Source organism: Aythya fuligula, chromosome 1 (genome assembly GCF_009819795.1).
Source record: "Aythya fuligula isolate bAytFul2 chromosome 1, bAytFul2.pri, whole genome shotgun sequence".
Taxonomy (NCBI): domain Eukaryota; kingdom Metazoa; phylum Chordata; class Aves; order Anseriformes; family Anatidae; genus Aythya; species Aythya fuligula.
In genome coordinates this window covers 43430648-43444532 of record NC_045559.1, presented here as the reverse complement: position 1 = coordinate 43444532, position 13885 = coordinate 43430648, and the positions used below count along the sequence as shown (strand labels likewise).

At 39.5% G+C, this 13885-nt stretch overlaps 1 protein-coding gene and 1 non-coding gene across 2 annotated transcripts in view; both read left to right on the top strand.

Annotated features, from left to right (window-relative positions):
- Positions 1-4989, top strand: part of UBN2 (ubinuclein 2) — a 45775-nt gene extending 40786 nt beyond the window's left edge. The window contains exons 15-17 of the mRNA XM_032191379.1: positions 1893-2139; positions 2919-3008; positions 4106-4989. Coding sequence (XP_032047270.1) covers positions 1893-2139; positions 2919-3008; positions 4106-4155 — 387 coding nt within the window. The 3' untranslated portion in view covers positions 4156-4989. The remainder of the gene's footprint in view (positions 1-1892; positions 2140-2918; positions 3009-4105) is intronic.
- Positions 4990-13747: 8758 nt separating this feature from the next.
- TRNAR-CCU lies at positions 13748-13820 on the top strand. The gene has a single exon. It is a non-coding gene; the product is annotated as a tRNA-Arg (tRNA).
- Positions 13821-13885: the final 65 nt, after the last annotated feature.

The window sequence follows — 13885 nt, the reverse complement described above, 5'->3', positions numbered from 1 at the left end:
GAAGGACTGGTGAGAATGTGGTAGATAATCAATTATCACAGGTGTATACTGTAATACAGTAAAAGCGTTTTGGTATAATAGAAGGGGGCAAACAGCTAGAGGGACTGAGCAGCATATAATATCACCAAGTTAATTGTGACTTCACACGTGTTTTCTTCCTTGACACTTCAGAAGGTACTTTGAAGTAACCTGAAACAGTTTTGGAGAAGTGGTACAAAGATAAAACATTCAATAAGACTTGTGCTACAGTGCAGACTGAGGCTCAGTCATTGTAGTATATTCAGGAGAAGATCAGAATCAAATTACTTCCCAGTCCAAGTACATTGAATGGGAAGAGATTTGTGATAACAGTACTTTTTTCGTCTTCCAGAATCTAATGGCTAGCTGGGTACAATGTACTAAGGAGTTACCCTTCTTAATACATTACATGAGACTGAAAGTGAATTTCCTTTCCGTTAAGGGCTTATAGATTTAATTCCTGATGCTGCTAATTAGAAGACAAGCTATATACAAGTTGCTCGTTAGAATCTACTGGTCTGCTTACATTGAAGATCAGACTAGATGATTTTGTGTTGGTAATAAAAATATGTTTGTAACTAGGAAAAGCTACATAGTGAATGGTTGTCATTTTTTGTGCATAGGCTTATTTTGAAATTAGCACTTCCAAAGGCTAAAGAGAATAACCATGTATGTTCTTATAAAGTCTTTCATCCATGGTTTTCTACTTGTGGGATGGAGAATGTCTTAGAAGCTGTCATTCCTAAGATGACATGAATACTTATTATGAACATCTGATCTGTAGTTGCTTAAATTTACAGGGATATGATTTTAAAATGTCTTAAGAAGTAACTTTTCTTTAGCAGCTTTCATCTAAACATCTTAAGACCGAACCTGGTAGTAGAAAATTTTTCTCACTGAGAGTTTTTATCACTTTGTTTCTGTAAACTAATACTATAGAATTCAATGAGATTTCATTTTCATTTTGAGCTCAGGTATTCATTAAAATCAGTTTTGGTTTTGTTTTTTAGTTAAGACTTGCATATCGAAATGCACAGGCTTGGAGTCCTGTTCAGTCTCTGAATCGTAATAGCTCAAATATCTGTAAAATATAAGCTTGAATCTGGTTTGAAATGCTTTCTATACTTCTTCTTTTGTGATAGATAATTTGAGAATTGAACATTAACATATAGAATTACTGTATGTTTAGTGAATGGAATTGTTAAATAGGAATGAGCAGGACAGCTGCTAATTACAAAGGAATTGATGTAATTTGGGAGCTGTTGTAGCTAAAATATTCTGGCTTAATCTCACATTTTCTTAAACTACAGTGAATTTAACTTGCGACTTATGTAGGGTGGTGAGAATTTTCCTTCCGTGCTTGTTGTTGTAACACATGCACGTGTGTTTGTGTATGAACACCTACCTATGTGTGTATATATGTCTGCATCTCGGTAACTTAAATTTTGTCCTTTGAAGTGTGGTGGTTCTTAAGTAAGTTCTTAAATACAAATTGGAGTTTTCAGAAATCCTTACTTCTACGTAACTTTAGAAATAGTTACCATTGTGTTAAGACCCATATTTTGAGAGGGGAGAGTAACGTGCTTCTAAAGAACTTCAGATCTGCATGGGATAATTTAAAGGAATTTACCTGTGAGGCTGACAAGAAGAACAAGACAGATGAACCATGCTGTCACATGTGAACGTGAGATATAAGCGTGCTTGTTGAGCAGACAAATAGTGGGAACTGATCCTAGGTGGATAAGTAGTATTTATTAATATTGTAATGTCCTTTTTAACAGGACCAGACTTAACAGTAAATAGCTGATTCTTATCTCCTTAGAGGATAATACTCAAAGCTTTAAAATCTTGAAGTACTACTTTTCTCTGTACAGTCAACAGCAGGAGCATCATTACTGGCTAACGCCTCACCTCTGACGCTCATGGCATCACCCCTGTCCGTAACCAGTCAGAATGTGACGTCTGCACCATTAACTCCTTTTGGGATGCTGGGTGGCCTTGTTCCTGTGACCGTGCCCTTCCAGTTTCCCTTGGAGCTGCTTGGCTTTGGGACGGACACAGCTGGAGTGACAACCACCTCGGGATCTACCTCAGCGGCTTTCCACCACAGCCTAACTCAGAGTGAGTGGAATTCCTCATCACACTATGCTGTAGGGAAAGATGCTTGCTGAATGTGGAAATTAAGAAGGAAAGCCATTCAGTTCTGAGACACTTAGATTTGGTTCATGAAAATCCCCAAAGGAGAGTAAATGTGACTTCTCTGTTAAAACTTTATGTAATTATCCAGATGTTATGAATCACCTTTGACAGATGATTAACTTCACTGTTAAATTTATAATATATAACTGCTTTTGTACATGCATTTTTGGGTTAACTTCTTCCTCTATCTTCAAAAAGAAATGCACCTTAAGATTTTCTCAATTTCACCATACAGATATGAGACTTAATACTGTGATTCATCAAAATATCCTTAGCTCAGTAATGGCTTAGATACTCTGATACCAAACCATTTTCTTACAGGAAGGGATCAATCCAGGTGGGATTTATTATTTGCAATTGCTTAAAAGAATTTCTTTAAGCTTTTAATCTGTAGCAATTTTGGCCTTTCTGCCAAATGAGCTAGTATGAAGAGTTGCATCCCAATAGTAACGCATGATCCTTGTTCTGACTTTTGATTAACCATATGTGAACAGGTCTGTTTTTATTGACTTGTATACCAGCCATCAGAATCCTATCAGGTATTATTTTTTGTTGCTGTTGAGATGTCTTCAGAAATCTGGGCAAATTATCATGTTATGATAGCTTTAATTTTAAAAATAAAAGCTTCCTATTTTGCTAAGGCTGCCATGGTTCTTAAGATTTATTTTCCATCTTTGTTTTTCTCCTCCTTTTTACCCCAGACTTACTGAAGGGTTTACAGCCAGGTGCTCAGCACGCAGCAACGCTGTCTCACTCACCTCTGCCTGCTCACTTGCAGCAAGCTTACACAGGTAAAGATACATTTCTCTTACTACTTTTTTAACTTAACAGATTTATGCCCTAGACTGAAATGCATACACCAAATTCAAAATTGGTTTAGAGAAGACAGAACAGGAACAAGCTTTGATAGCAGTGGACAGTGCAAATTCTATTATAGCAGTATTTTTGGAACCCAAACACAAGTAGAAAAACAACATTCAATGCCAGACACTAAAAAGCTCAAAAATCTCAATATAATAAAATATTTTATTATAGCAGTTTGCAAAACGTAAGCATTCAAATTCAGCCAATAGAAGAAAAGGACTGCTACATATGAGATACTATCATGATTTTTGCAGACTGTATAGTCTATACTGGGAGGAAAATGGATTGTTTTTTCCACTACATCTTAATATCTCATCTTTCAGCTAGAAGCCTCTTCATGATTCTTGCAGTTGGGTATGCATGTGTGAATAAATGTGATAGTTTTGTAGTGGAAGACCAATCTTCCCTGGGAATCTTACGCTTTAAGTTACATATTTTTGATTGAAAGGAGTAACTTGAAGTATAAAACCTTTCTCTGTTTGTAAAGCTTAGAGTTGGAAAAACTATCATAAAATTATAGAAGGTGGCAGAGTGTGCTCCTTTATTTGCCAGTAAAGGGAGTACAAAAGGTGGCAGTGGCACAGTGGATTCTTTATACTGAATTTGCAGTACTTGGCTCCAGAACCAGGGCAGTGTTGTAAGAGGCTGTGAAAACAAACTAATCACTCATGTGATATCAACCTTGGTTTCTTTTGTCAGTGAGTACCGTGGGTGGGCTTAAAATTCTCACAACGTTAAGACTTCTAAAGAAAAGATTGATTTTTTTTTTTTTTTTGTAGTATCACAGGCTGCAACTTAAAATACCATGTCTCTAAACATCTTGGTGTAAAGCTTGATGTCTCTGGTTTCATCAGTCCTATTAAAAAAAAATAATATTGAAAATATGTAAAGTCCAACATGATATAAAGACAGTGCATTTTCTGATGATGCTAAGGATGAATGTTCCAAGTATGTCTTGTAAGTTACAAAATAAGTTTGTTCATGTTTTTATTCTTCCTCTTCTTTTCCTGTTTCTAAATTGCAGATGGAGGCCAAAGTAAAGGGGACACTAAGTTACAGCGGAAAAACCAGTGACTTCTAGACAAGCAAGGGAGCTGAAGCAGTTCTGGTTGGCTGACAGAATCTGCCCAGTTGGGAAAGTGCTTATTGTCACAGGGCTGCTGTTTCTGTCGATGTTTACATATTCTGATCCCAAGCACTGTGGTGAGAGGAAGAAGAAAAAGAAAACAATACTTGATCAAAGAGAGAAGGAAAAGGGGGACTGGTGCTCCTGGTCATGCAGACTGGTCATAGTTTGATCTTGCCTAAAGAAACAAACATTTTTTTCATCTGTTCTGATTGGCTTTTAAAAGAAATTGATTGTCAAACCCACAGCAGCACAAACTTTTTTTTCTGGGTAATATCCAATAAAAAGTTGAAAGCGTGAGAGGAGCTAGAATAGGTCTCTCCATCCATTGGGTGAGGTGGAATCATCTACTTCATAATTTCCTGAAGTGCCCCGTATAAGATCATATGTAGGTCCTGAGTGTACCGTGTGGTTGTGGACCAAAGGTTATATAGATTAGAAGTGGTGCTGGGGTACTTTGTTGTATTTAAAACCTTACAGAAATGCAGTTTGTGATGTGGGCATTTTTTCAGCTTTACAAGGCTCTTTGGCTATAGAGAGCCTATGGATGTATGCAGTCTCATTGGTTCCAGAGAGCTATCTTCAAAAACAAATCTCCTGGTACATGAGATGTGAGAGACAGGCTACTGGGAAACCCTTTGCTCCTTGTTTATTTTTTTTGTTTTAACATGACTTACATAGGGAGGAAGGGTGTGTGGAAAATTTTCATCATACATAAAAAGGAAACCAACATTTTATTGGTCACACTAGCATTTCTTTGCCACATCCTTTTTTTTTTTTTTTTTTTTTGAAGGCGTGCTAGGACTCTTTCAGTCCCTCCATTTAAGTTTTCCTTTCCCTTGTGCTTATCTGCTACTGACATTAAGTAATGTTCTATCACATCTTTCATAAAATACAGTTAATTCTTTACCCATTCTAGATCTTCCTCATCTGTCATGTAACTCCTCCCAAAAGCCATGCATTATCCTGATTTGCTAGTAAAAAAAAAAAGCTGAATGTGACTTACTCCAGAGCCAGGTTAATACTGCTTCAGGCATTAGCCAAAGAGGAGTCGTTCAAAAGCGACCAGAGGTGCCTTCTCTTCTGGGGCTGAATGGATCGTCTCCAGCATTTCCAGCCCCTGCTGGCCTGGAGAGTCTCCAACCTGAACTCTTCCTTTCATGGTAGCACAAAACTGCAAAGCTGGCTATTTTTTTATAGCAATACATGGACTGGTTCATTTGTAAGGTTAGGAAGTATCCAGCACATGTTGCACTTTTGACACTAGGACAGAACTCTGCTGTAGAACCCCTTGCGCTGTTAGATAAAAGATGAGAGTGACAGAAACTGAAATAAATCCTAGGGGAAAGACGCAACTAAAATTGTATGATGCCCTTCTCCTTCAACCCTGAAACATTCCTGATCAGAGATGCTGAAATTCCTACTAGCTAGTCTTTCCAGTAGTTTGAGGTGGGTTTGAACCAGTGATTACTGGTCATCTCATCTTCCAGAGATACCTTGACCATGGATAATGAATCTTCAGTGTTTTTGCTAGATTAACTTATAGCTTTCAGGTTACTTTTACATGTGACTTATTTTTCTTAGACCAGAGAACAATTTCTTTTCTATTTAGAGCTCATTTTAATTTTATATAAATATATATATATATACATGAATCTAAAATAATATATATTGTGTATTTAGTATAAAGATGTTGGGTTGAGCTCAGCAATAAATGTTTTTGCACAACACTTCTGTGAAAGACACATTGAATTAAAATAAGATTCATTAGTTCATGAATTTCACTCCATAGCATCAGCTAATTAGATGCCTTTTAGCTAATGCTAATGTTTCGTATGTGGCATGTTGATTAGATAAGCTTGCATCTTAGTCAAGGTTATTTAGAGTTGAAACATACAGCTACATAGACTCTTGCATTCCTACTAATGTGCAAATTCTATTGAACGTTAAGTACCACAACCTATTTAGATTGCAAGCCTTATCTGATTTTTCTTTTTCTCCAGGAAGGGTTGAAGGAAGAAAACTTTTTTTTGAGGCCTAAGAGAATGTTGATTTTTTTTTCTGAATTGTCAAACCTGATACTTTTTAACAACCTGTGTAGCTAAGGGAGTTGCAGTAGTTGAGCCATCAAGCAGCAATATATTAAAACACACAGAATAACCCACCAAAAAAAAAAATGTCCTAAGAGTTCTACCTCTTCTGTGTTTTCTTCATCAAAGCATCTCATCCAAATTTACATCTCTCGTCTTCATAGTTGCTAAATGAAACTTCAATTGGGAGACTTGTGGCCCTTTAGAATAACAGCACAAACTTTCTTTCAACGTCCCTCCCTCTCTTTCTGCAGGTACGACTCACCTTCAGTTAAGGGATATCCTCTCCAAACCTTGAGGATAGAAAGTAGTCCTGTCTGTATGGCCTATTGAACTTCTCAGTTTTTGGAAACAAGTAAACTGATACTGATGGTGAGAATTAAGATGACCATACAGTCTTCATGCCAGTTCAGACAGTCCCCTAGAGGGTAACTGCCTTCAGTCATTATACTGCCGAGCTGCTTTGGAATCAGCAACATAGTGATGAAGGAGTCGGTGTTGCCTTTTCCCTATTCTTCTGTGTTAAACCTATCAAGGCCAAATTAAAGGGAATAATAGGGTGGCTCCCAGAGACATTTTTGGTTAGCACAAACAGGATGGGGAAGTGAAAATTTTCTGCAGTGTCCAAATGCAAAACTAGGTTAATGTTTTACTATATTCTGCATAGCAGCTCTCCTAGTGACATTTCCCCCCAGTTTTTTACTACTTTTTAAGGGCCTCTGGTAATAAATAAACTGTAGTTGTACATACTAAGTAACCCTCAGTATTCACAAGCAATAAGAAAGCCAAGTAGAGCTGTCTTTTCCAGGCAGCAGGGCTGAACTCAGTTTGGGGTCTGTGTATGAGCTAGCATGTCAAGCTCACTGAAAGCCCCAAACGAATGCAAGCAATAATTTCACACACAGGTCTTAGATGTTAAAACCCTCTGAGTAATATTCTCTGCTACATGATCCAAAGTCCCCAAAGTCATGGTAGCTATTGTAAATCCTTTTGAGACACTTGCAAAGTAAGAAGGAAGGCGTCAGGCCACATGAAAAACAGGCTGCAAATTTCTGATACCTTGGACTGTAACTGCAGTGTTCTCCTACTCCAAGATGGCCTAAATCAGTTTGTCCAGCCTTCTCTGATGATTCAAGATACGAGTCACAAGTGTGGATGCTGTGGGTTTCACATCTGTTTTCTGCTAATCAGAAGTAACTTTTAATTACTTGGGTTCTACTTCTTGTTTGAATCCAATCAAAGTTGTCTGATGCACAGAATTGGGGGTGGGACAGGTGCCAAGAGCCTGTTTCCTTCCTCAGTCCCATCACCTGACCCTTCCTCCACACTCCTCCTCCACTTGGTGCAAGACCCTTGAGGACATGAAAACAGAAATCCTGCAACTCTCCCAAGCTGCCATCAGTTGTGTGAACCATTAACCCTCTGGGAGTCATCTTGGACTCCGACTAACTTTATCACATTTGCTGCTACATTCATAAAATGAACTTTTAGCTGTATTTATTAGCAAATTTTAATCTAGTTTACAGTTTGTTTGGTTTTCTTTTGAGTAGTTTTTGCCCACAGATGAATTAGAAGTATTGGGGTGTTTGGGTTTTGTTTTGTTTTCTTTTGTTTTCTTTTTTTTTTTTTTTTTTTTTTTTTAGTGAATTGCTAAAGGCACAGTGGTCCCTCTCCTGTTTTTGTTTTGTTTTGTTTGCAGATGGAATTGCAGGAAAATCTGCAGTCAGGCTAAGCTGTGGAAGGCTTCCTCCCACACCTATCTTTAATCTTTTGCTGAATTAGGGGGAAATCACTAAAGGGACACTTGCTTTTTGTTTGTTTCATAAAATTATCCAGAAAGTGAAAGCAGTAGGTAAATGACTGATTAATTAACACTTTATGCAATTTTAATTTTATAGAAATTAAAAAGTTGGTAGCTTTTTGATTGGTCCTAGCTCTGGTGAAATGGCTGTTACCCTCCATGACTTACTTGATTCAGGCCTTTGTCCTTTGTTTAAGTGCCTTTTTTTATTTTATTTCCCTACCCTCTTAAACTGTTCTCAGAGATCCTGAAGTGCTGGAAGGCATTTTGGAGGAAAATCTTAAGCTTGCCAAGATAGATGGCTTTATGCTGTTATACTATTTTTCCCTTTTGTAAAAAAAAAAAGAAAAAAAAAGTGTGTAATGTATGTGACTTCATTCATAGCTGCTGTACCATGGCGTTGGTTCTGTATGCTTGTGTGCTTTCTTTCTCTCACGCTCACACATGTGTGCGCACACGTACATACACAGCAATATTCCCGAGAATCCCATAACCGTGTTCATCCTCCTACGTTCTGCTGGCGCTGTTAAACATTTGCATACAAAAGGGGAACATTTGGGCAAAGGTGGCAGTACAATAAAAGCGTGCGTGTGTGAATGTGTAAACGTGTGTGAGAGAAAGGAAGTGGCTAATGAGATTGAAACTTGTTATATTTTTCTCTGGAGGTTTTAAATTTGGGTCTTAATTCACAAGTACAACTGACAACGTTAAATACCGGACTGCTTCACACTATTACTGAACTTGAGGCAAAGATGTGTGGCTAACCTAACTGAAAGAAGTGGGGAAAGAAGAAGGTTAAAATAGCTTGTAACAATTTTGAGTTGAGATGAACTGCAAGGAATCTTGTGTATGGCTAGCCATGCCTGCGTGGCGCTGGTTATTGCAAGAATTCTTAACATTTACCAAAGTTGTCACTTCCTACCGGGCGTCACGCGTGAGAAGGAACTTGGTATAAACTGCAAGAATGCAGCTGCTCTTTGAAGTTAAACCTGACTATACTTCACAAGCTGCCTAAATCATTCACCTTTGAGTACTTTTCTCGCTGTACTTTTTCTTGCTGAGATTTCATTAATGGTTTGTTCTCTTAAAATAATGAACAGTAAGTTTGTGTATTGTTGGCTGCAAGTGAACACTCAAATAGTGTCTGTGCTTGTTTGCTTGTCCTCTGACAGAATCAGTGATCTGCAATAGATCTTCTAGTGATTTTAACTATTCTGTGCTGAGGATACATCTGACTTACTATTATTAGAAACATGCATATCTGAAATCAGCAATTCATTTCTAAACTTAAGGTAACATGTGAGCATCACTAGACTGTGCTTGTTCCGTGATGCTTCCACTGGGGGAGACCTGATTTTGAGTTGCAATATGAAAAGGAAGTGTTTTACCTTCTCTTTTCAGAAACCAGAGTAGGAATGGCTAGAAGAGTCCTTCATACTTAAGTGGAGAGCCCATCTAGAGAGCCAACAGTAAGGTACCAAATGCAACATGTTCCTGTGGCAGAAAATAGCCTAACTGCTATTCCAGTTATCACATTCAAATGAACCTGTTGAAATGAGGCCATTGGTAGATTTCTTTTACCAATCTAACAGTGCTGGGGATAGTACTATTGCTGGTAGCTTGCTCAGTTGGAGTGAGAGCACGTCCTAATCTGCCTTAGGTTGAGTGTGAGAGTTATTCTGTAGTTATCCACATCCACCTATGGCAGTGACTTGAGGTGACTGGGCTCTTCTGTTGCTGTTCAGTCTCTTTCAGGCATGTGTGCTCTTTATTCTAAGCCTATCTGAAAGATTGGAAGTCTACAGCTGGCACTGCTGGTTGACTGTTGTGGTGTTTTTAACACCTGAGGCTGTTCTGAAAATCACCATCAGTCTGCTGCTGCTTAAAAAATCACTGCCAAAATAAGCAGCCAGAATTAGCCTGGCTTAGCCACTGGAAATATAACCAAACGTTGTTGGGGAATGCTCTGGTTGTGGAGAAGTCTGGTGTGGCTCCATCATCCTTTTTCTGTGACCCAATGATTCCTTGCTGCTGTAATAGCCTTTTGGGGCCGCAGGAAGCCCCGCTGCTGCTATGTGTTATGCTGAGAGATCAGCATGGCCTGGAATTGGGGATGCATAAAAGATTCCCTATGGCCATTTTTGCACACTCCTTGTAAGTGATACTGTGCTGATCTTGTCAGTTGTCAGTAGTGGAGGATATAGGTCTGTTGTTTTGTAGACATTCTTTGACAGCTATAATTATATAGAGCAACTCTGGAAAAAAAAAAAATCACACTTCATGTTTTGTATCTAGAAGTGAATTTCAGCCTCTTCCCTTGCCATGTCTCCTCCTGATCATTTAGTAACCATTAACTAACAAGTTTTTCTTTATGCTGAAGTAATCCAAAACAAGCAGCGCACATTGCCTTCTATCATGCTTATTACTAAAGGTGTTTTTTTTGGCCCAGCAGCATGTGCAGATGTATTTCTTGAACAGATTCGGTTACATTTGTCACTGTCCAGTACCAACAGAAAAAGGCAAGAGAATCAACCCAAACCGGTCAGGAGATACCACTGCTGCAGGCCAAACCAAGTAGCTGCTGAGGCAGCCAGAGCTGCTTTGAGACTTCTCAGATTTCACCAGTGGAATGGGAGGTGGGGGAAGAAACTTTCTTGTGTTCTCAGCTTTCTCCAGATAAGGCCTTAGTTTGATTAGTAGTCACTAATATCAACTATGCAGATAAGTATTCTTTACATGTCTCAGTGTTACATGCATTCCTTCCCTCAGCTACCCTGTTAATACATGTTGAAGTTTTACCCAAAGAAAATTGAATATTTTTTGAATGTCTGTACTGCAGAACTCTTTTTGCTACAGTGAAGAAAGAAGTTTGTATTTCAAAAAAGAAACCCTTTTGCTGGTGCAACACCTAGTGTCAAGTGTCATGAAGTTGCTTCAAGAGGGAAGCTAAAATCACCTCTTGTGACAAGTCTTAGTCTGAGAGCTTTCAGAATATTCAGCTCTCAAAATTGGTTTAAAGAAGCCGCAGCAATGTTGTTTTTTTAATGTACTGATTGGATTTGGGGAGAAGCTAATGAGATCCTGTGTTTCCTTCCAATATCAGAAGTAAATCAATTCCTCACTTAAATGAAGTTGCTTCTAAACAAGAGGAGGTATCAGCTACCCGGTAGCTGGATCTTCAAATAAAAGCTAATTTGTGATTCCCCGGGTATTTCTCGCTGATCTTTAGTCTTGTATGTAACTACAAATAACAATTTAGCTCAGAGGTGAGAACTGTAGTGTGTGTTTTATTGCCAGTAATTCCATCATGTAGCAATTAGTACCATGTTCTTGCATAGTTCTCAAGGTCCCTGTTGGAAATAGATGGAGAAATATTTTTGGACTACTGTTTAAAGAAAAAAATTTACAAAAATCATTAATGCTATTTTCCCCAAAAAGTCTACTGAGCAGCATTATATTTTAGCCGTTAAACTGTAGTACCCTTGTTCTGTGATTTGTCTCTTGTAGTCTTCTTTTTACTGAGGGTTAGAAGCATTTTGTGAGTAATCCTTAAAATGTTGGTATTTTCTAGCTTAAAGTCAGGTGCTTATAATAAAAGGCCATCTGTGATTGTAACGTCTGATGATAACAAAAGCACTATGTTAAGAATATTTCATTGAAAATACAGGTGTGGATTGTAAGGCCCTTCAGTTCTGCCTGGTAACGAGGCTTAGTCAAGAGCAGAGCTTCCACATCAATTCCTGCCCACCCAGCCAAGGGCAGTGGGGGTCCTCCCACAGACAGGTTTGGCCTCTGTATCCTTTGTTGTCACATTTGGCGTATATATTTTTAGCAACTTTGGATATAACCAGCTTAACCCTACCTGACTTGCTGATCCCCAGGAGAATGAAGGAGGCTATGTAAAGTGAACAGCCGAGAAACCAGTGGGCTGAGGGTTTTCCTGCCCTGCTCTGTGTGGCTTGGAGCAGTCAGTCAGTTGCCTGAGCATTTTGTTTCAAGCAAAACTAGCGTCCTTTGTAGTCCTCTTCTTCAAAGGAACGCACAGCTACTAAGATGGCAAACCTCTTTGAGTCGGTGATTCCTGTGATGCTGTACTCAGTCCCACGTGAATTTGTATCAGGTCACCTTCCTCCTTTTATTACTTCCGTATTTCGGATCATAGGGCTTAGTGACAGAGGATCCTAACAGCCACGTGCTTACCTGGTGAGCTCTCCAGAGAAACTCCCCTGCGAAATGCTCCCCTCTTGTGACAGCAAGCCTGAACAACCAAATGCAGCTACGTTTGGGTGATTAGCACCACTTTCATTTGGGTTTTAGGGAGGCGTGTTCCACTAACTTCAAGGGATACTGTGTTTTTAAATGTGTGATTTCCTTCCTCTCTCCTTATAAAACTGGACCTGAACACAAATTTTGAGTTGTTGCTTTTTTTTTTTTTTTTTTTTGGTAATAATCTCAGGACCTGAAAGATTGTAGCATTTAGTGTGTCTTAAAAATGATGTACTGTACCAGCCATGGATTTTGTAAATACACCTGTCTCCCTTTTTTGTATTTTAATTTTTTTAAGTGTGTAAGGCTCTTTGCCAGAGGAACTGGTGCCTGCTTAATTTCCATCCTGAACTGAAGCAGGAAAAAGAAGAAGCTGCTGCCACAAAAGCCTGCATCAGTTCCAAATGTGTATACTGTTCTGGTCAGTTTAATGGCTGTTAGTCCTTAGTATTATTTTTTTATTTTAATTGGGAAGCTGGTTTGTTCCCCTGCACATTCCCAGTTGTGGCTAGCAGAGCCCTATCAGGGAGACTATAAATCTCTTGTGTGTGACTACTTGATGTTTTCACTCCTTCCAGATACTCAGGTTCGCCACCCCTGAGAAGTCTGATGTTCTCAGAAGTCAGGGCTGTTGGCCCTCTGCAAGAAGAGCTGGAGCATGTTTTTTGCTTTTTCAGTGCTCTGTTCCAACCAGTAACGGGGCTTGTGTCCTATGAACCTTGCAGATGCCACCAGCTTCACCACCTGTTCCTGGAGGGGCTTTCCCTCTTTTTCTTCTGCTTTCCTGAAAGGAGTGCAAAGATTTTTTTTGGCAGCAGTTTTGCTCTGGGATCCACGTTTAGACAGCAGACCCCTGTTCTGCAGTAGGAGCCTTACGCAACTGGGTGTAGCTGTTCCCTGTCCGTAATGGCGACAGGCTTTTTTCATGAGTGTACTTTTCTTTTTTTTTTACGTCATGTGTCTGTGCTGTATTAAATAAAGAGGAATGTACATATTAGCCCTGTCTGTGTTATTTCTCACAAAAAAATAAAGATGTGGTTGGGGATGTTGGAGGGGGGGATCGTTTCTTTTTGTTGTTAAATTGGATGGGGGTGGGCGGTTGCTACAGCTTCCTTCAGCTGAGGCAACCCCGAAGCAAGGGCAGCACTTCCAAAGCGGTTTATAAGGAGGGGACCGTCCCTCCGGAGGCCGTTACTTCGAGGCCCGGCCGTGCCCTCCTCGCCTGGCCCTGCCCTGACGGCTCATGGCGGCCGCCATTTCCCTGCTCCCCGCTCGCGGGCGGCGGGAGGCAGGCGGAAGGCGCCGCCCAATCAGCACCCGGCGAAGGAGCGAGGGGCGGGGGGCTGGCAGAAGTAGCACTGCCGTGCAACGTTCTCCGCGGCAGCCCCAGTGGCCTAATGGATAAGGCATTGGCCTCCTAAGCCAGGGATTGTGGGTTCGAGTCCCATCTGGGGTGGACTTCCCTTTTTACCTTTTTTTTAAAAAAGTATTATTTTTTAATTTTTATTTATTTTTTTTAAT